Genomic DNA, 22,314 nt, shown 5'->3' with positions numbered 1-22,314 from the left:
AGCGTTGTTGAGTAATCAAATACGCAAATAGAGAACTTGAATTTGATAAACAGTCATCTCAAATTAAATTTTATGAATTCAGTAAATGAATCAGCTTCTAAACTGATATTTTAATAAGGCTTTTTTTTTTAAATTTAAAGTATTAGTAGTGGTAATCACTACAGTTAAAATCAGTAACATTCATGGAATTGATGGCGATACAGGAAAAAAAAATCAACAGCTGTGCACCCGATAGTTATCCTCGAGTAAGGGATGGTGTCAAAATACAATAAACTCACATTCACAGAAATCAATGAAATGCGTTGATTATTTTGATAGACACAATCTGGTTTTGTTTTTCAGTTTGCCTTTTCATTAGTATTGGATTGCATCTTACAGCGAATAAGGGCCCTTTACATCTTTAAAATTAGTTACCAAAAGAAAGTCTTAAAATTTTCATTGCAACAATCTCAGCAATATATTGAAGGAGATAATCATTAAGATTCAAAAACATTCTTACCAAGTAGAGGTAACTGACAAACTTAATTTACTTACCCGGGAACTTCAATTTCAAATATCCCCAAAACAGTCTAAACTAAATCACAGTAATTTAAAGTTCCGCATCATTCAATTCAGTGAAAGTACAGTTACATGTACATCAACATTATGAGGTAAAGTTTTATATCGAATGATAAAATCTTCTATATTCAGTTACAGATCCTCTCTGTTGCTGTTACTGCTGTACTAAGGTACTGGTCCGGTAATTGATGTCCTATCATGAAATGAGATCAGTATATCCGGCGTAACAGTGCCTTCTCTCTCTGTGTTTACCTGGACCCTACCTCTACTTTACTGCGCCTGTGCTAGATCAATAAGTCACAGGTATGCCTTCGTCTATCGATCTGTTGTCTCCCCAGCATCCACGTGGTCTTCGAGTCTTCCGCGTGTCTTGCTTGAGAAAATTGTTCTAATTAAACCAGTTTTTATTTCACTTAACTATTGACATTGTATTTTAAAATTCAGATACATTTGATGTTAAATGTATAATAAAAATGACGTAATAGAGAAAATTCTTTTCATTTATTTCGCTTACTGTACCGAAATTTTATGAAGACATGAACTTGATGGGAAACACACAGTTCAGGAACAAGATAGGATTACTACACATGACATCCTCCTTAGACAGGTGATACGTGCTGAACGACTACGCCTTTGTGTCACAGAAAAAAAGTTTATGAGATATGCATGAAATTTTATTACTGTGTGATTAGCAGAATTCTCACAACTGACTTCGGGAAAAATGACGTGCCAATTATATCATTTGATCAAATGACAAGGGTAACGTATACATGTATGTCACTAATTTTTTTAATTGATCGCTGTGCGATTGTATTCGACGAAGTTCTAAGTTTCTTTTTAACACAATATGCTGTGTATTTTGGATGGTTTAATTTTCATTTATATTTTTAAAAAAGTGTGATTTCGTCACACATTGTCAATAATGACGTTGTTCTACTAACAAAATACTAGCATGCTTAACTTTAATTTTCAGACCGTAATCTTAATTTTGCCGTCAATATCGATTTGAAAAAAAAAATTTACTTGCACAAAGAGCATCACTGTTCAGAAGAATTCTTTTAGAATTCAGCATATTATTTATCTTATATGACAGAGTTACAAATATATAAATTACCTCAAGTCAGGATATCCCTTAGAAATTATGTCACTGAGTGTGGACATACTTAGTGGTCTTGTGGAGCTGAATTCAGTTTGAGAATACTGATTTTTCGGGGTTTGAGAGAAGTCAAAAGTACAAATAATGAATCAGCTTCAAGCAATATCAATACAGTGGAGTAGAATTTGTATAAGACGAGCGTAGATAGTCGTGTTGTCATTACAAAAAATGTAAGATTAACATTTATATTTTTTTCTTGTCAGGACAATGTAAAGAAATATTAACACAAATTAAATTATCTTTATTTACAATACATGGTATGTATCATCATGTTGACAGTGCCATCATCTGTAAGTCAAGTTATTATTCTGCTAAATTCTTTTTAATTTTAGACCTTTGCAGTGGCCATTTAGTAATATATAGAGAACATCAAACGAAAGAATCCTTCATTAAAATTACCAGTTAAAAATAGACTTGGCAATTTCTTGTTTTTCAGGAAAAAAATAATTATGATTTTTCTCAATTTGTTTTTATACTTTTGTATAACTAACACTTCTCGCTAAGTGGAAAAGAATTGTAATTACTGTTAAAATATTTTTATGCTTTCAAGTTTGATAGTTCAAAATCATATAAATTTACACATAACATTCATGAAAAAAAAAATGTAATGAAAAGTCTTAACATTTATACATTGTTTCTCCCAATTGATTCGTTATTAAAGTAGTCATAACATACGGTACATGTACCATCCACAGCTATAAATGTCTTGATTTAAACAACTGGATAAAAGGAATACGTGTACAGTAACTCCGTCATCTAAAAGAAAAAACAAGATGTGTTTGTGAAACACTATGCCCCCGTATGGCAGCTTATGTCGAAGGTTAAAGTTTCTCAAATGCAAGTCAAAATCCAGGCCAAAAGATAAAAAATGTTGATACCCAAAGAAAGATCTTGTCTCGAGGAAAACACCTGTGGAATTTGAAAGACCTAGATACAACTGTTCAAAAGTTATGGTGAAGGTTAAAGTTTTTTAAATAAAAGTCAAACGTCAAGGTAAAGGTCAAAGTGGTTGGTATCCAAAGGAAGATCTCGTCACAAGCATTACATATGTGAAGTATGAAAGCCCTAGCACCAACCATTCAAAAGTTATGGCCAAGGTTAAAGTTTTTCAAAAGTAAGTCAAACTCCTAGTTCAAGGTCAAAGGGTCAAAGTGGTTGGTATCCAAAGGAAGGTCTTGTCACAAGGATTACATATGTGAAGTATGAAAGCCCTAGCATCAACCATTCAAAAGTTATGGCCAAAGTTAAAGTTTTTCAAAAGTAGGTCAAACTCCTATGTCAAGGTCAAAAGGTCAAAGTCGTTGGTATCCAAAGGAAGGTCTTGTCACAAGGATTACATATGTGAAGTATGAAAGCCCTAGCTCCAACCATTCAAAAGTTATGGCCAAGGTTAAAGTTTTTCAAAAGTAGGTCAAACTCCTATGTCAAGGTCAAAAGGTCAAAGTCGTTGGTATCCAAAGGAAGGTCTTGTCACAAGGAATACACATGTGAAGTTTGAAACCCTAAGCACCAACTGTTCAAAAGTTATGGCCAAGGTTAAAGTTTTTCAAAAGTAGGTCAAAGTCCAAGGTCAAGGTCAAAAGGTCAAAGTGGTTGGTATCCAAAAGAAGGCCTTGTCACAAAGAATACACATGTGAAGTTTGAAACCCCAAGCTCCAACTGTTCAGAAGTTATGGCCAAGGTTAAAGTCTCATAAAATTTTGCAAAAGTGGGTCAAACTCCAAGGTCAAGGTCAAAATGTCAAATATGATGGTACCCAAAGAAAGGTCTTGTCACAAGGAATACACATGTGAAATATGAAAGTCATAGATCCAACCAATCAAAAGTTATGGGCAAGGTTAAAGTTGACAACAGACAGACAAACAGACAAACAAACAGACAAACAGACAGACAGGACAAAAACAATATACCCCCGGGATCTTTCGATCCGGGGGCATAAAAACCAAATTGCCCGGCATGTGGAGACTTGTTGAGACATCAGTACTACTAAATGACTTACTTACACCTTACTTAGTAGTATGTGCTGACCAGCTTTGGACGTTTGATCTAGAAAACAACAAAAAGAAGACAGTGAATAAGAACATCATTAAAAACCCACGTACTTATTTTCAGGACTAGAAAATTTTCTTAAATATATTTCGAATATGTTGTATACCTGCATGCTGTAGTTGACTTCGCTTAGCTTAGTGTCTATATAATCGTAAGTGTGAGCACTTTTCTCTATATCCCAGTTAGTCTCATAGTCTCTGTCATAAGACTGATTGTCAAAGCTCTAAACATTGAAGAGTAATTTCATGTATTCAAAAGTTTATTGCCAGTTTAATTTATTTGCACATGCTTTTTATAAATAAACATTAATAGTGTGTGATATTTTGTATAAACAGTAGCTTAATGTAGATGGTTATTTTCAAAAAGGTAATATCGCATTGCAACTTCATTTATGATACATGCCCTATAAAAATTAAGTATACGTATATAGATAAGTACATGTGTACCTGAATGTTTGTTAACTCCTCATGACCATCTGGAGATTCCAACATCAAAGGCTCTTTCTGAACGGATTTCCTTTTAAGTGGAGCATTAGGATTTAATTTTATTTGAAAGTAAATTAATACCATACAGTACACAGATCTTTTAAAAAAAATTTAAGCATGAAATTGATCAAAATACACTGTTCCTTTTATCAGGGGAAAAAACTCCTTCCTTTATTTTATATGATTAAGTAAGAAAAAGATAATTACTTTAGCCATGATCTCCTCATTAACAGAATGATCACTACAAACGTAATGATAATAAGAGCCCCGATAACCCCGGCAGTGTATAGAGATACGTCCAGTTTCAGAGACTTCTTCTCACAATGTAATCCTGTAAATGCGAAGAACAGAGTGTCCTCGCATCTGTAATATAATTGAATTTCAAATCATATTTATCATCTGGTTTTATTTGAGTCTATTCCTAATAGGCATATAATTATACCAAATTCATAATTTTATTGTTTTAAAAAATAATTTTTGCTTAATCAATTACAATTATCTGCATCAATAATTAAAGTCACAGAAGTGGCGAAGTGCAACATACTAAAGTATTTGTGTGGTTTATTTTAGCAAGGAAAAGATGGAGGGTTAAGGTGGTTTCAAATCATAGAAATTATAAGGCAAAAGAGAAAATCCATAAATGGATAATGACTGTACATGGGGCTGAAATATGGATACGTGTAAATAAGAGTTGATTCATGCTATTATTTTTGGCACGTAAAAATAAAACGTCTTTGTAACTCAAAAATATATACCAGATTCCAATAAAATTATAAACAGTGGTTATTATTCTAAATTTCAATTTTTGTTTGATTTACATTCCCTTAAAAGAACATAAATGGAACTAAAGCTTTATGCCTTCTAAACATTTAATTCTTTAATATAATTTTAAAAAAGGTTTGAAATGACACGGTATGAATATAAAACTCACCTGCAACCGGGCTGATACGAATTTCCTACCACTCTGATTTCACAGTGAGCACCATATTTACAGTAAGCTTCTTCATAGAGGCATACCGACTGTATGAGACATTTAGTTCCATTCTCTGTTGCTTTGCATTCGTATCCCTTATTGTTGAGTACTCCATGTTTGCACACATCAGACCCACACGGATTATTGAACTCTTTTTCCAATTTACTTTCAATTTCTATCAATAATAGAAAACATGTAAAAATATACATTTCATGCCTACTTTTCATGACCAATTCAGCTTTGAAAATTATTTCTTGTAAAAAATGCTCCTGAATTAAATTCGAAATTCTTAGAGGAGTCAAAAGCTAACTTCTTTTTATCAGGCATTTATTTTATTTTTAACAAATCATATGTTACATTCTTTAACTAAAATATACAGTGATAAAAAAAATTGAATGAAATGCAATATCGATTTCATAACCATTTCACTATAACTAAATATTAAGGTCTTTTCACACATATTTCACAAGTCTGAAGAATTCATATATGCTCGTATCTCTCTCCAATGATTTTCAAAGTAACGTGCCATTTTAGCTAGCATCAAAGAAAATAATTACTCCAATTATTTTTGTAATTTCTAATAAACAAAACAACAAATATATATATATATATATATATATATATATATATATATATATATATATATATATATATATATATATATATATATATATATATATACCTGTCACATTTATTTCATATGTTTTTCCTACTGTTTTTCCTATGGTTCCTGCAATCTGACTTTCATTACCCTTTGCAGATTTTCTAAACCCTGTAGTCACGGTAAAAGCTTCAGCTTCCCCAGAAGGGCTAGATCTGTGTATAATGTGAAATATCAGTTGTGTTCTCACGATATTAAATACATGTGTACATGTGGGTATAAAAGAGATGTTCACGCAGAATGGTATTGACAATTAACTCTGTGATAGTTAATGAAAAAATAAAAAAATAAGCTCAAATGAAATTATTTTATTATTCAATTTGGTATAAAGACGGTATCATTGAAAATAACTTTGAATATTATTTATAAGGAGTTTTGTTAAAAGGAGTTTTTGAAAGATAGAATATTTAAAAGATGAAAGAATGAAAAGTCTGAAAAAAGACAACCTACCTCCGATTTCTTTTTGAATGCACGCTAAAATAGTAGAAGTGTAAATGATGACTAAGACTTTCAATATTTCATCACATTTATACGTATGGAATAAAATGATTTTGCAACATATCATGAATGAGTATACTTCGCGGGCGTACGCGAAGAGAGATAATGCCCTCCTTAGAAATTATATCAATGAGGTATTCTTTAAATTTATTTAACAAGAGGCCCATGGGCCACAACGTTCATCGCTCACAAAGTCAATATGGCCCTTTTCTTCTTCATCAGCAGATTTTACCCTATATATTTATTTGTAAAAATTTGATCCCCCATCCAACCCCAGGAGTCATGATTTAAACAAACTTGAACCTACACTTACTGAGGACTTCAATACCAGTATGACATCATTGCATTGCTATTCTTGAGATTTTAAAAGTTTTGCCTTTATATTCTTACTTCGATTCCTCCTTTTAGCCCAATCCTACCACCGGGGTCACGATTTAAACAACTTGAATCTACACTATGTAATGAAGGTTTCATAAAGATTAATTTTTTTGGCTCAATGGTTCTTTGGACAATTTTTTTTAAAAAAAGATGTCACGAAATTTTCACTAATTCTTAATTATCTCTCCTTGAAAGAGGATGTGGCCCTTCATTTGGAAAAAAAAAAAAAAAAAAAAAAAAAACTTGAATCCCCTTTACCCAAGGATCTTTTGTGGCAAGTTTTGTTAAATGGTTTTAGGGAAGAAGTCAAAAATGTAAAAAGTTTACAGATAGACGGACGACAGACAAAATGTGATGAGAAAAGCTCATAAATTTGAGCTTTCAAGGTTTCAGGTGAGCTAAAAACTACGTAGTATTTAAGGAACAGTATAGTTGCAGTTGTGATTTTTTTTCTAGTTAACATTAATGAGAATGATTTTGAATAATTATAAATCTAAGTAAGTGATTAATTATTGTTTGCTAGTTCAATTGATTTGATTGATACCTCAATGTATTAGCAGCTGTTGTGACTTTTTTCTAGATAATTTTTGAATAATTGATTTGATTGATTCCAAATATGTTAAGATGAATCCGAAATTTTATAATTATTATAGATCTAAAATTTGATTTAAAATTTACACAAGATGTTTGTTAAATTGAAAATGGAAAATAATGATAAATACATTAATTTGTTAAAGTTGCATAATGAGTCAAAACCATGTGTTTCTTTTAAGAAAATTGTATCACAAAACAAAAGATTTCTGTGAAATATGAATATAGCAAAGTTTTGACAACTCAACTGCACTGTAAAGCAAGAAAAAAAACTGCAAAATATAAGTGCCGGAAAAACAAATGTTGTATCTATCGCTTTGTTTTTATCGTCAATGTCAACAATGTCAAAGTTACGAGCAGAAGTAAGGAATAAGGTATGATCATGTTTTTGAAGATTGTATCAGAATTCTCAGTCATCCGACATTTATATCTATGGAATTGAAACCATGGTTAATTCTTTAACTTTTCAGCGCATGCGTACAATAAAGAGGAAGAACTAAAGGAAACATTGAAAACGTACGCTCAACTAGGACCTCGGGTCACCCGCAAATAGTTCGTCATTTTGCGTAGTAATAAAACATTATATGAACTCTTCAGGCATTAAAGGCACAAAAGTAAATTCATCTGTACCAATATGGTGACCTCAGGTCACCCTATATTTTGATTGAATTTTATTAAAAAAACAGTTTTCTCTGTCTTACTCCAATACAATTATATTAATAACTTTATATAGATCTTTCTAATAGATTAACAGAGACGTGAAGGTATGGTTTTAAACATTAAAACATGACAACAAATTGATGTCATAATTAAGGCTTGGTGTCGGACGTCCCCCCCCCCCCTCCCCCTTTCACAAATGTTTCACTGGTTAACTTTATCAAACAATACATGTATTATTATCAGCAGTTTGAGAACCAATGTCTTTGTTACTGTGTTAAAAATTACACACAGGGAAATTGAGACTTTTTCTTCATTCGTTCAGTCATAGACCTAAAGTGTTTAATTTAGGTCAATGGTTCAGTATTATCATCAGTCATCTACGATACTTAACTCTGCTTAACTAAAAGACAACGAAAAAAAAAATAAAGGAAAAAAGAATGAAAATATTTCTTTCACTCTATAATTTATCCTATCTTACATCTGTTCCTATAGAAAAAGGAAAAAGGAAAATCCACAGACTTTAAGAACTTTAAATGAGAATAAAATTAAGTCCAAATTTAGTTTTAATATCCTGAATTTGTTTTCAAATTAACTGATTTTCAACTACAAATTCAAATAAAAAGGTTGAGATACCAAACAGAGATTGATCTCAAAAATCCTATTAACAAAGGAATTTGAAAACAGAGTATAAAACACAGATTCCTAAATTCCTGAGATAGGATCAGATGCATGGGAGGGATCATCCCTTGTCACATCAAATTTATTGTCACAAGCCTGCTTTGAGCAATATCTTGCATATGGAATGATAAAATAATGTGTCATATCAATGCGGAGACCGGAGGTCATCAGGTATTGTATATCAATATGGAGACAAGAGTGTGCAAAACAGTCACCAGATACCACCAATGTGGAGACTAGTGGTAAACTAATGTTTCATATTAAAACGGAGTCTAGAGGTCACCTTATATTGTACATCAATAGGGAGACCAGAGGTCACCTTCTATTGTACATCAATAGGGAGACCAGAGGTCACCTTCTATTGCACATCAAAACGGAGACCAGAGGCCACCTTATATTATACATCAATAGAGAGACCAGAGGTCACCTTTTATAGTACATCAATAGGGGGACCAGTGGTAACCTTATATTATACATAATTAGGGAGACCAGAGGTCACCTTCTATTGCACATCAAAACGGAGACCAGAGGCCATCTTATATTGTACATCATTACGGAAACAATAAGACAACTTATATTGTACATAATTAGAGTGACCAGAGGTTACCTTATAATGTACATCAATACGGAGATCAAAGGACTCTTTATATTATACATCAATAGGGAGACCAGTATTCAACTTATAGTTTACATTATTAGGGAGACCAGAGATCACCATTTATTGTATATCAATAGGGTGACCAGAGGTCACTTATTTTGTACATCAATAAAGAGACCATAGGACACCTCATATTGTAATTAATAGGGAGACCAAAGGTTACCTTATATTGTTCATCAATTGGAAGACCAGAGGTCACCGTATATTGTACATGATAAGAGAGACCAGAGGTCACCTTATATTGTACATCAATAGAGAGACAAAAGGTCACCTTATATTGTATATTGTACATCAAGAGGGAGACAAGAGGTCACCTTATTATATACATCAATAGGGAGACTAGAGTTCACCTTATATTGTACATCAATAGGGAGACAAGAGGTCACTTATTTTGTACATCAATAGGGAGACTAGAGGTCACCTTATATTGTACATAAATACGGAGACCAGAGGACACCTTATATTGTACATTAATAGGGAGACCGGAGGACACTGTATATTGTACATAATTAGGGAGACCAGAGGTAACTTATTTTGTACATCAATAGGGAGACCAGAGGTCACCTTATATTGTACATAATTAGGGGGACCAGAGGTCATCTTATATTGTACATCAATAGGGAGACCAGAGGACACTGTATATTGTATATAATTAGGGAGACCAGAGGTCAACTCATATTGTACATCAATAGGGAGACCAGTGGACACCTTATTTTGTACATAATTTTGGAGACCAGAGATCACCTAATATTGTATATTGTACATGAATAGGGAGACCAGAGATTACTTTATATTGAACATCTTGTTTCCCTATTAATGTACCTATTGTACTATTAATGTACTTTATAAGTTGATCTCCATAATGATATCTCTCAGTTGATGAAATACGGAAGAGCATGTTCTACGTATGAACAATTTTTAAAACGAGGTAAGTTATTGACAAACAGTTGATGAAGCAAGAATATCAGTAGTCTCGTTTAAAGTTATCATTTCGTAAGTTCTATGGTCGATACAATGACCTTGTTGGCAATTAAGTCAAATGCTGACTGACTTTTTTCAAACTCATTGTTAGCCCAATATTCGCACTGAGTTGTCCACGGATTTTTCCGTTTTTTCCCGAACATTATAAGGAGCACACGGCGGGTGTGACAGGTCGGCATGTGATGCTCACTCCTCCATGGCACCTGATCCCACCTCTGATATTTAGGAGGTCCGTGTTTGCTCCGCTCCTATTTTGTAATGTTTAATGGACTTTTGAGCTCGAATACTGTTCGTTATCTCCACATATTTCATAATCTTTATTTGTGTACTGATCTAAAAGAACTGTTGCAATCTTTGTTTATGTAAGATATGAGAAATTATGGAGTGAAAGAAGTAATTTTTTCTTCACATGATTAAATGTTCAGAAGCTTATTTCCATAATTATTGCCTTTATTTTGTTTTTGAGTTGTCTTTTACTTAAACAGAGTCTAGTATCGTAGAAGCCTGATCTCTGCATCCATATAAACTTTTTGTGATATCTGGTCTCCCTATAACACTGTAATGTACAATATATGGAGACCTCTGGTCTCCGTATTCATTCACAACTTTACATGACCTCTGCATTGTCTCCCTAATTATGTTTTATATAAGAGGACCTCTGGTCTTGGCATTTGTATAAGCTCTATGTGACCTCTGGTCTCTCTAATGATCAACATAAGGTAACCTTTGGTCTCCACAATGAAGTACAACATAAGCCTACTGATATACAACATAAGGTGACCTCTGGTCTCCCTATTGATGTACAATATTAGGTGACCCCTGGTCTCCCTATTGATGTATAAAATTGGTGACCTCTGGTTTCCCTATTGATGTACAATTTTAAGTGACCTTTGAAATCCCTTATGATGTACACTATAAGGTGTCCTCTGGTCTCCGTATTTATGTACAATATAAGGTGACCTCTAGTCTCCCTACTGATGTACAATATAAGGTGACCCCGGGTCTCCCTATTGATGTACAATATTAGGTGACCTTTGATTTCCCTATTAATGTAAAATATAAGGTGACTTCTGTCTCCCAAGGATGTACAATATAGGGGGACCTCTGGTCACCCTAATGAAGTACACCATATGGAGACCTCTGGTCTCCATATTCATATTATACACAGCCTTATGTGATCAGTGGTCTGCAAATGATGAACAATATAAAATGTTCTCTGGTCTTCATATTCATACACAACTTTATGTGTCCTCTGGTCTCTGAATAATGTACAACATAAGATGCGATCTGGTCTCCGTATTTATAAACACTTTTATATGAAATATGGTCACCCCAATGATTAATTAAATAAGGGGACCCGAGGTCTCCGTATTCATGTGCAGTATAATGTGACTTCTGGTCTCCCTACTAATGTACAATATAAGGTGACCTCTGGTCTCCCTATTGATGTTAAATATAAGGTATCCTTTGGTCTCCCTACTGATGTAGGATATAAGGGGATCTTTGGTCTCCCTATTGATGTACAATATAATAAATCCCCGTTTCCCCCTTTTGATGTACAACATAACGTGTGTTCTGGTCTCCCTATGGATGTAGGATATAAGGGGACCTCTGGTCTCCCTGTTGATGTAGGATATAGGGGACCTCTGGTCTCCCTATTGATGTAATATATAAAGTGTCCTCTGGTCTCCCTACTGATGTAGGGTATAAGGGGACCTTTGGTCTCCCTGTTGATGTACAAATGATCCCTGGTTTTCCTATTGATGTACAATACAAGGTGTCCTCTGGTCTCCCTAAAGATGTAGGATATGAGGGGACCTCTGGTTTCCCTATTAATATTGGATATAAGGTGACCTCTGGTCCCCCTAATTATGTACAATATAAGGTGTTCTCTGGTCTCCCTATAGATGTAGGATATAGGGGGACCTCTGGTCTCCCTATAGATGTAGGATATAAGGGGACCTCTTGTCTTTCTTTTGATGTACAATACAATGTGATCTTTGGTCCTCCTAATGATGTACAATATAAGGGGACCTATGGTCTCCCTATTCATATAAACTTTATGTTACCTCTGCTCCCCACATAAAGAATATGGAAACATGAGTTTGTCTTATATTGTACATCAATAAGGATATCAAAGGTTAGACGAAGTGGTATATGAATCAGTAGACCAGAGGTAATCTTATATTGTTTATTATTAGGAAAACATGAGGTCACTTGAAGTTATCATGGTAATAAGAAGACAATTTAAAAAATGTGGCATGTGAAGAATTATTTTTCAAATTCACTCCAAACAAAAATTGAGACCCTGATTTTTTTTACAAGCAAACAATTTCACAATTTCTTCAAATTAATTCTCTAAATTTATGTAATTGGATGGGGGATGATATTAGACAACTTTTCCTTCATATACAGTATATGTATCCCACAAGCAATTGACAATGGGTCCATGTTTTTTTAAGTTTATTATTTTGGAAAATATACTAGTAGTTTTGATTCGTTTATGAATTTGATAAGTGTAAATTCCAGGGAAAGGGGAGGAGAACTTCAGCCTCCATCCTTGCAAGACTGGGCATACATCTACTCTGTAAGATTAATATTAACCAGAGGTTTACTAGAGTGTTAAACTGATAAGGTCGCCTATTGAGGTATGACCTCAAAAGGGAGACCAAAGGACACCTAATATAATTTATTACCAAATAATTATTCCATTATCTTTAAGGATCAGTGAAGAGTCCGAGCGGGGTGGTGGGCAAGACCTACAATGTACCTCTTCCTCCTGCCTGTTAGATCTGCGAATGCAGAGACAGGAGGTCGCCTACCCTGATATATCAATAAGGAGATCAGAGGTAAGATACTGTGTTAAATAGATATCGTTGCCTTACATGGAATAATAATATCATTAGGGAGACCGCAGGTCACCCTACGTAATCCATTGCTGTATAACTTATATTTTATAATATATTAGAGTCAATGTTGCTCCCCCTGTATCTTTCCTCATATCAGATGATTATTCCTTTGACAAAAATAGATTTTCTGATTGTTGTTTTACACTGTAAAGGCTTCACAGTAGTGCGATTTATTCTATTTTCACTTTACGGTTTCAATGCACTACATTTTGTCGCGGAGTAAACAGGTTTGATAGTTGTGAACTGAGCCGGTGACCTAAGGTCCTAGTTGAGCGTACGTTTTATCATTCTGCCATTGAATTGGGGCAAGCAGAAGTAAGGAATAAGTTATGATCATCTTTTTTGAAGATTGTATCAAAATTCTCGATCATCCGACATTTATATCTATGGAATTGAAACCATGGTTAATTCTTTAACTTTTCAGCGCATGCGTACAATAAAGAGGAAGAACTAAAGGAATTTTTTTGTGATGGGTTATACAAAGATTTTTTACTTTTATTTTTCTCCATTAAATTAGATGTTTTAGGTTCTGAAACCTGTAATTTTCTGAAACCTTGTATCTTCAGGAACTGAACAAAATTTGCATGTGTCATGCAAAAATTCTACTGTTGTCAATTTTCCCGTTTGTCCGTCACAGTGTCCCTTTAAACTTGTCAAAATGACATTGGGTGAAGGTCGGATTCTCTCGGGTCAAAAGCAATCTCTGTACCAAGTATGAATTTACAATAATTCTTCATTACAAAAATATAGCCCGAGAAAAATCTTATCTTTTTCTGCCAGTGACCACGAACTCGCCAGATGACCTTGGGTCAAGATACACCCTTAGATCATCAGCAATTTTTGTTCCATGTATGAGCGTCCAGAGATTCTCCATTAGAAAATCAAAGTTATAGCCCAGACAAGAATTTTATTCATTTTTGCCAGTTACCTTGAACTTTCCGGAATGACCTTTGTTTAAGGTCATATTACACTTGGATCTAAAGCAATCCCTGCACCAAGTATGACCTTCCACTGATTCTCCATTACAAAGTTATGGAATGGACAAAAAATTTTGACTGTAACCTTGAACCTGACGGCATGACCTTGTGTCAAGAACAGACACACTCTAGGGTCCTATGCAATCTCTGTACTAAGTATGAGCTTCCAGTGTTTTTCCATAAGGCGGACGGTCAAGGTGATTTCTATTCCCCCCTTTCCCCTAACTTCGTTTGCGTGGGATATAAAGATATTTGTTGCAATGTTCAATAACGTAGGAAGGTTCGACAAAGAAGTGGAGGCGCCATTCTCACTGGGCAATTGCTCTTTTCCTCAAATATATGGGTTTTTTGTTGTTTTTTTTTTAAATTAAATAAATATGTGCTGAATACAACTCCTTTGCATAGCTGCTAAGGAAAATTTGCTGTTGCCAGGGACAGAGAAAATTTTAAAATAGTCTAGTTTACACAGAAGACTACTGTATATTTCATTTTCTTCAAATTTGTTTTTGGTACTCAAAGAAAATAATTTATACGATTTTTCCCCCAACAATTTACATCTTTATATTAATATACCAAACTATCCATTTTTGTTGCTTGGAAACGGATAGGAATTTAAAAATTGCAGAGGCTTTCCTCTGCTTCTATGTGAGATAGATGCAACAATTGTAGTAAGAAGGTGAAATGAAGAATAACGACTTGATTATTGGTAAAATAAAGCAAAATGCTGAATCAGCAAAATGGAAATTATGTATATCTGCGTGTGTTTATAGCAAATATATTTACGAATGTAGTTTCTTTTATTACTTTGATAGAACACTTTTAAAATGTATCTTTCTTATTACACTAAAAAAAAAAAAAAATTATTTACATTTCATATAAATCCTTAAAAATTGGGGAAATTTCAAGAGTCATAAAAAAACAGGTTCCTAGGGAAATTTCAAAATCGATCCTATAAAAGAGCCTGACTTATTTTTATAACAACTAAAACTGATAAAAAAAATTCAAAATTATTAAATACAACTGGTACTGTTTATGTTAACCTGCTTCTCTTATTGCGTTTGGCTAGAACTTCAACAAATGTAAACAAGCATGAATTGCTTAAAGAGTTTGTACCATTTAATCATTGAATCATAAAATGAAACAATTTTTGCTGTTTTTTTTCAGTCAATAAGATGATTCAACCACCTTCATCTCGCCCTAAATTCTCGGTGAATAATGTACTCCTTAGGTGGCTAAATCATCGTTTTGACTTACAAAAAAGCAATACAGATGCTCTAAACGACCCCCCCCCCCCCCCACACACACACAAAAGAGGCTGTAGTGTACGTTGAAGTATGCAATGATTAGTAAATGATTTGTGCGATACTACATAATTCATTTTACCACTATTTTATACAAGTTATTAATTTAAAAAAAGTAATTGAATTCTCGTTTTAAAATTTCATACCTGCATTTAAGGCGCAATAATTTAACAGAGACAAGTTCAATGATATTCTCAGTCAAATTTTTCTTGATGTGTAATTCCTACAAAATACACAGATTTTAGAAAAAAAATTAAATGATTCAGATATTTGAAATGAACAGCATATTTCCCAAAAGAATAATGTATTGCAGTATTTAAAACAAACTACTTACTATTTCATCAGCTGCAGATTCATTTACACACTCTTTCAGTGAAATATCGAAATGAATAGTGAACACAGCATTATCTGAATAAAACAAGTATTAGCCAGGAGGGTTTAACAAGTAAGATAATGGTTTTAATGGCATGTCAAACGTTACAATATTTTGTCTTTTCCATTTGTATTGCATAATTTTCCATTTGTATTGTATAATTTTTCATTTGTATTGTACAATTTTCATTTGTATTGTAAATTTTTTTTGAATTGTATAATTTTCCATTTGGATTGTATGACATTTAATTGTATTTTATATTTTACATTTGTATTGTATAATTTATTATTTGTTTTTTATAATTTCTTATTTGTATGCGATAAGGGATTGTTTTTATTTTTATTTTTTTTTTTTTTTTTTTAAACAAAAGATTTCTTTGGTCAAGATTTAGTCTTTTTTGTAGTATAGTGTTCAAACAAGCGAACTGGGTTCTTCTATATGCGTGGATGCTAAGGGACGGTCATTTAATTCTTAAGGGGGGGGGTGACAAATCAGATTATTTATTTTCATGCTCTTGCTGGAGAGAATACTTATGTTCAAGATGACTAGAGATAAGGAGGAGAAGAAAAAAAGTAAATCTCCATTTCGGGGGGGGGGGGGGGGGTTCAACCAGTTAAGATCAAATTATTTATTTTCTCAGACAACATTTCTAAGGACAGATTATTTATTTGCCATCTGCCAGCGCTCCCTTTTCATCTAAATGGCCGTCCTCTAACACGCACGCAAATAAAAAAAAAACAGGCGCCCTGTTTGCTTTTAGCATGGTTGCCTGTCCCTGTTATGCTTCGAATACTCCGCGACACAAGGCAAGGATGAGATAGGGAACCAGGCTAAGTTTGCTTTGAGCACCCGGGGCATCTCGCTCATTTTCAACACGATACAGACTAAATCTTGACCAATGAAATCCATCGTAACGAAATAAGTAAACAATCCTTGGATACAATACAAATGAAAAATTTTCGAATACAAATAAGAAATTTCACAATATAAATAAGAAATTATACAATGCAAATAGAAAATATAAGATGCAAACGATGAATTATACGATTCAAATGGAAAATTATACATTGTAAAATACAAATAGAAAATTATAGAGAATTATAGAATACAAATAAAAATTATAAAATACAAATGAAAAACAATACAATACAAATGGACAATTATAGAATACAAATAAAAATTATACAATACAAATGGAAAATTTTACAATGCAAATGGAAAAGATCGAGTGTTGCAACGTTTGACTTGCAATAGGTTTTAGAATCAAACATAAAAACGAATATCCTTTATGTTTTATATTGTCTTATTTGTAACTATAACCTTGGAATAATAATAAACCCCACACCATTTGCTATGTTGTACAATTGACAAAAATATGTATTTTTACTTGAATTTTTTGAAAGTATGAAGATTTATTCTGTCAGGAAAAATCATTCTTTTAGTGGGCTTCGCACGAGGGGAATATGATTTTTTTTTTGGCTCAGTTCTCTTTATTATATTGGAAGCTTTCAAAATTTAATAAGATTGTCGTTTGTTTGAAAAATCATCATTTTACGATATTTATTTGATATATTTTAAAACTTTAAAAAATTTTAAAACTCAATAATTATTAATTCCAATTACTTCAAAAATTTCTATATGCCTTTGTTTAGCTAAAATCATTGTTCTGTAGCAATTTTTAGAAGCAGAAATTGAGATATACGAAAACAAATTTTCAAATTCGGAACCGCTCTCAATTTCACTTTCAGTTTAACGAATAGTCAACACTTTACTGGTAAATGTAATACATGGTCACTTCGCAAACAATTAGCTCCGATATCTTTGATTTTAAAATACATTATTTTTGGAAAAAAAGATTGCTAATTTTGTCACTACTTGGTAGATGACAACTTTGTACTATTTTGAATTTTGTGACGTCTGTTGCTCTCGAAAGTTTTAGTTCAACGAACGATAAGTATTGTGGATAAATGGAAGAGGTCTCCGAAGAGGTAGTGGGTACATGACGACGACAAGGAAATAAGTTTTATGGCCTATCATTTGACTGTCTAGAACCAATCAGATAATTCGATTCATAGAATAATTATATTGAGGTATATTAAAACTTAAGTATTAAATGTGTTTAAGTATGATGCATCTTTGATATTTATAAACTGTACACATTTATTTATTTCAACAGGAATGAAATTTGACACTGAATCCACTTACTTTAATTGTTTTTGTCAACTAAATTGGTAGACATACAGTGTACTTATAAAAAAATAATTCGAAAACTTACATTAACCTTCCCAAATAAATAAATGAAATCAGTGAATTTGTTGGGCTATTATTCAAATAAAAGAAAAAATATATATTAAGTCAATTGATGTAATATGATTGCTTTAAAATCTCAACAAGAAGTTTCTGACGAGAATGTGGATCTACTGGTTTTTACTTAACACAAGTAGAAAAAAGTAGCCTTGGACTTGAAACTATGGAACAGCAATAAATAAAATAATGATCCTTGGTTAAGTCTCTTTCAGAGTCAGGTTTAATTGCAAATAGACAAAAACTTTAGTGGGAATAAAATTTTGGAAGAATTTTGCAAATTTTCCTTTTTAGTAACCATGGCAACACCGTACACCGAAATCAGAAACTGATATACAGAATCATTTATGTTAGTGTAGTCGACTTGTGTACCAAGTTAAAATGAAATCGGACTGAAACCGTAGGAGGAGTAGTCTTTTGAAAAAATTTCAAAGAATTTTCTATTCTATTTTTGTTTCTTGGTTTGTTGTTTAACTCCCTCTCAAGAATTTTTCACTCATATGGAGACGCCATCACTTGCCGATGGAGAGCTGCAAATTTTGACCTATACTCGGCACTGAGAGCCATTGAGCAGTGAGGGATCTTTTTCGTGCCAGCACCTACTGCGACAGGGGACCTCGGTTTATACGGTCTAATTCGAATGAACGATCTTCACGTCCCACAGTGGGATTCGAACCCACTGCACCACGTCGGCGACAATTTTCTATTTAAGCACCCATTGCAACATCACTCATTGAAATCAAAAACAGATAAATATATTTATGTATCTTAGTGTAGTCTTCTTGTCTATCAAGTTACATGTATATTGTAATCAAATTAAAACTGTACGAGAAGTTGCATTTTGAAAGAATTTCAGAGAAGTTTTTATTTTTAGTAACCATGGCAACACCATTCATCGAAATCAAAAAAAGAGAATTATGTATCTACGTGTAGTCTACATGTGTACAAAGTTTTACTGAAATCGGACTAGAACTGCAGGAAGAGTTAAAACTGAATGAACTTTACAAAAACTTATAATTTTAGTAACCATGGCAACACCTTCATAAAAATCAAAAATCGATATTCAGAATCATGCAGCCTAGTGTAGTCTATTTGTGTGCCAAGATATACTGAAATCGGACTTTAACTGAAAGAGGAGTAGCGTTTTCAAAGAATTTCACAAGAATTTTCTATTTTAAGAAACCATGGCAACACCATTCATCAAAAACTAATAAATAGTATTATATATCTTAATGTACTCTACTTATGTGCCAAGGAATATTGAAATCGGACTGAAACTGTAGTAGTGTTTTAAAAGAATTTCACAGATTTTTCTATTTTTAGTAACCATGGCAACACCCTTCAATAAAATCAAACACCGACGAAAGAATAATGTATCTTAGCGTAGTCTACTTTTGTACCAATTTATATTGAAATCGGACTAGAAGTGAAGGAAGAGTAGCATTTTAAATGAACTTCACATAATTTTCTATTTTTAGTAACCATGGCAACATTCTTCAAGAAAATCTAAGACCTGTATCTCAGCCTAGTCTACTTGTGTTTCAAGTTATATTGAAATGGGACAAAAACTATAGGAGGAGTGGCGTTTTGAAAGAATTTCACACAAATTCTCTGTTTTTAGTAACCATGGCAACACCGGTCAACGAAATCTTAAACTGATACAGAGAATAATGTGTCTTAGTTAAGTCTACTTGTGTACCAAGTGATATTGAAATCGGACTCAAAATTGTAGGAGAAGTAGAATTTTGAAAGAATTTGGCAGAATTTTCTATTTTTAGTAACCATAGCAACACCGTTCATAGAAATCAAAACAAAATAAAGAACAAGGTTCACTTAGGGCCTTTTTAGGCCCTGTGAATTTCTGAAAAAGTGAAACTGCTCTGTTTTAGTTGACAATGCTTTACATATCATTTAGACTCTTGTTGATTGCGAATCTATCAAAAATGATGTAATTCTCTGGCTAGACAATTCATTATGACGTCATGAATTGCGTCATTTTCCTCATATCCTGGAAACTTCAACGAAACGGCCAGTTTTTAAAGCAACTTTTCGATATTTCATATAGAGCGCAACCTCTGATCTAAAATATGTAACTATCAAATGATAAACCTTTTTTCTGAGGATAACAAAACGTGTTTTATTTTTTGGATCAAGAAGTGCGCTCATATTATTTTTCTTCTCTCAAAGCACTCAAATATACCTGTTTTCTTTAAAATCCAAGAACATTGCAATTTCATGAAGCCTGTTTTCCAATACCTGAATTTTCAGAAGAAAATTTTTAATAGGAAATGAAAGCACTAAGTTTCTACTATATCTTGATGTTTGAAATGGAAAATAGAGTGTTATTTCATAAATTGGTATGCCAACAGGGCCATTTTATGCATAAAGTGAACCTTGCTCTTTATCCAGTGTTATGTATCTTTATGTAGTCTACTTGTGTACCAAGTAATGTTGAAATTGGATTAAAACTGTAGGAGGCATAGCGTTTTGAAAAAAATTGCTTACAGACAGACAGCTAGATGTACGAACGACTAGAACCTTACCGTCGCATAAGCTCCTCTGGTATCTGACCAGTAGAGCTAAAAATTAAGAAAAAGTTGATTTCTATTTGAAAAATGTTCCGATGAAAACAACTAAATCTCCTTTAAATTATCTACCAATTTCACACGGGCTTAGTGATAATAGGAGTCTTCTAAGTGGAAATGATACTGAACGTATTTGTTCAGTATATATTACACATAGATATAATGATAAGTAAATGTATCTGAAAAGTCTGGTTAATGGCCATATTTAACGTAAGTGATAAAGCATTCACGATTATAATTCCATCTGATTAAAAGAAATAATATTCTGTGAGCAAAGAATACTATGTACAGAACATTCTCACCAATATTTGGAGTAAAAGATAGCGGACGAGTAGTTGTATGCAATGGAGTGGTACTTAGTACGGAATGGGTTGAAGATGAAAGCGTGTGTGTTGATATTCCGGTGATGTCAGTCTCGGTCGTGTCCATTTCTGTTGTTCTTACTAACTCTTGCATACTGCTATGTACTATGGTGCTGATCTTCTTTGAGACGCTCGTTCCATTATTTTCAATTGATGTCATTGTCTGAGGAGCGGAAGAGGATGTTTGAGTTGCAGTAATAGTAGTTATGGAATATGTTGAAGAGAACGAGTGTGGTTCCGAACCTCCTGTGGACTCAGGCGTAGTATTATTTTTCTCTACAGAGTTTGTAACTGTTGGTACGGTGGCCCTCGACGTGTCTGAAATTTCGGTGCTCTCATATTCATTAGTTGTCTGATGAGAGCTAACAACGGTATTTGAAGAGTGTGTTTCAGGCGTATTTTCAGAAAGAAGGGCTGTTCGGCTGCTGGTCATTATTGTGGATATCAATGCCGACGACGAACTCATAATCGACGAACCTTCTGTAAGAATCGTTGTTTTATTGTTTGTCGGAGACGATGTATCCTCAGTTGTTTCATATGATGACGATACTACCGGTGGCGATGTAAATAAATTGGTCATTGTTTCCCCCTCTGTAGTCAATGTGGCTAAAAAGGTAGTTGAGACATTGCCTGAATTATCCTCATCAGAACTGGTGGCAACGGCATTGAAGGTGGTTGCTATAGTAAGATTCGAAGAAGATGTAGTGTGCAAAGACGAGTTGTTTGTCGGCGTCGTATCACCAGTTCTATTGGACGTTTCAGTATAGTTTTCAGTTGTTATAGTTGAAATGGTTGTGTTTGAAGTATTCGTTTCCTGCTTGGTGATAATATTGCTTTGTGTTGGTGATAAAGACGGCATTGAATTTTCAGTTGTATAAGTGGAATATGGAAGAACTTTTGATATCTTTGAGGAAAATAGGATTGCTATGATGCAATACTTACATGCACTTGTAATCATACTGAAAAACCATATTATTGCTAAGAAAAAGATATCTTTATTTTAAGATTGTTACTTTTAAAGGCTGTTTATATTATTTTATCAATAAATTAAATATCGTAATGAATTATTTTTAAAAAAATAAGAATTAGACATAAAAGCAAACTTCATGGAAGTAGAACATACCTTCCTGTCTCTTCTTCGTGTCCTGTCTTTTTTTGATGCAAATCTCTTAGATAA

At 33.2% G+C, this 22,314-nt stretch overlaps 1 protein-coding gene across 2 annotated transcripts; it reads right to left on the bottom strand.

Annotated features, from left to right (window-relative positions):
- Window positions 1-1,940: 1,940 nt before the first annotated feature.
- LOC133174223 (mucin-2-like) lies at window positions 1,941-22,084 on the bottom strand. Of its 2 annotated transcripts, none has more exons than XM_061309297.1 (11): window positions 21,078-22,084; window positions 15,848-15,921; window positions 15,660-15,736; window positions 6,333-6,356; window positions 5,904-6,037; window positions 5,180-5,396; window positions 4,456-4,611; window positions 4,210-4,279; window positions 3,870-3,986; window positions 3,718-3,760; window positions 1,941-2,470 (listed from the first exon to the last, which is right to left on the bottom strand). In XM_061309297.1, exons 1-10 carry the CDS (start codon window positions 21,994-21,996, stop codon window positions 3,725-3,727), a joined length of 1,824 nt encoding a protein of 607 aa, XP_061165281.1. In that variant the 5' UTR covers window positions 21,997-22,084; the 3' UTR covers window positions 1,941-2,470; window positions 3,718-3,724. The 2 variants fall into 2 exon arrangements, with proteins under 2 accessions (XP_061165281.1, XP_061165283.1); XM_061309299.1 differs by having other exon boundaries at window positions 3,725-3,760.
- Window positions 22,085-22,314: the final 230 nt, after the last annotated feature.

The sequence above is a fragment of the Saccostrea echinata genome, unplaced genomic scaffold, assembly GCF_033153115.1.
Source record: "Saccostrea echinata isolate AGI-Se365-2 ecotype Australia unplaced genomic scaffold, CSIRO_AGI_Sech_v1 ptg000057l, whole genome shotgun sequence".
Lineage (NCBI taxonomy): Eukaryota > Metazoa > Mollusca > Bivalvia > Ostreida > Ostreidae > Saccostrea > Saccostrea echinata.
The sequence above is the reverse complement of the archived record's forward strand: the minus strand, read 5'-3'. Positions and strand labels throughout refer to the sequence as shown.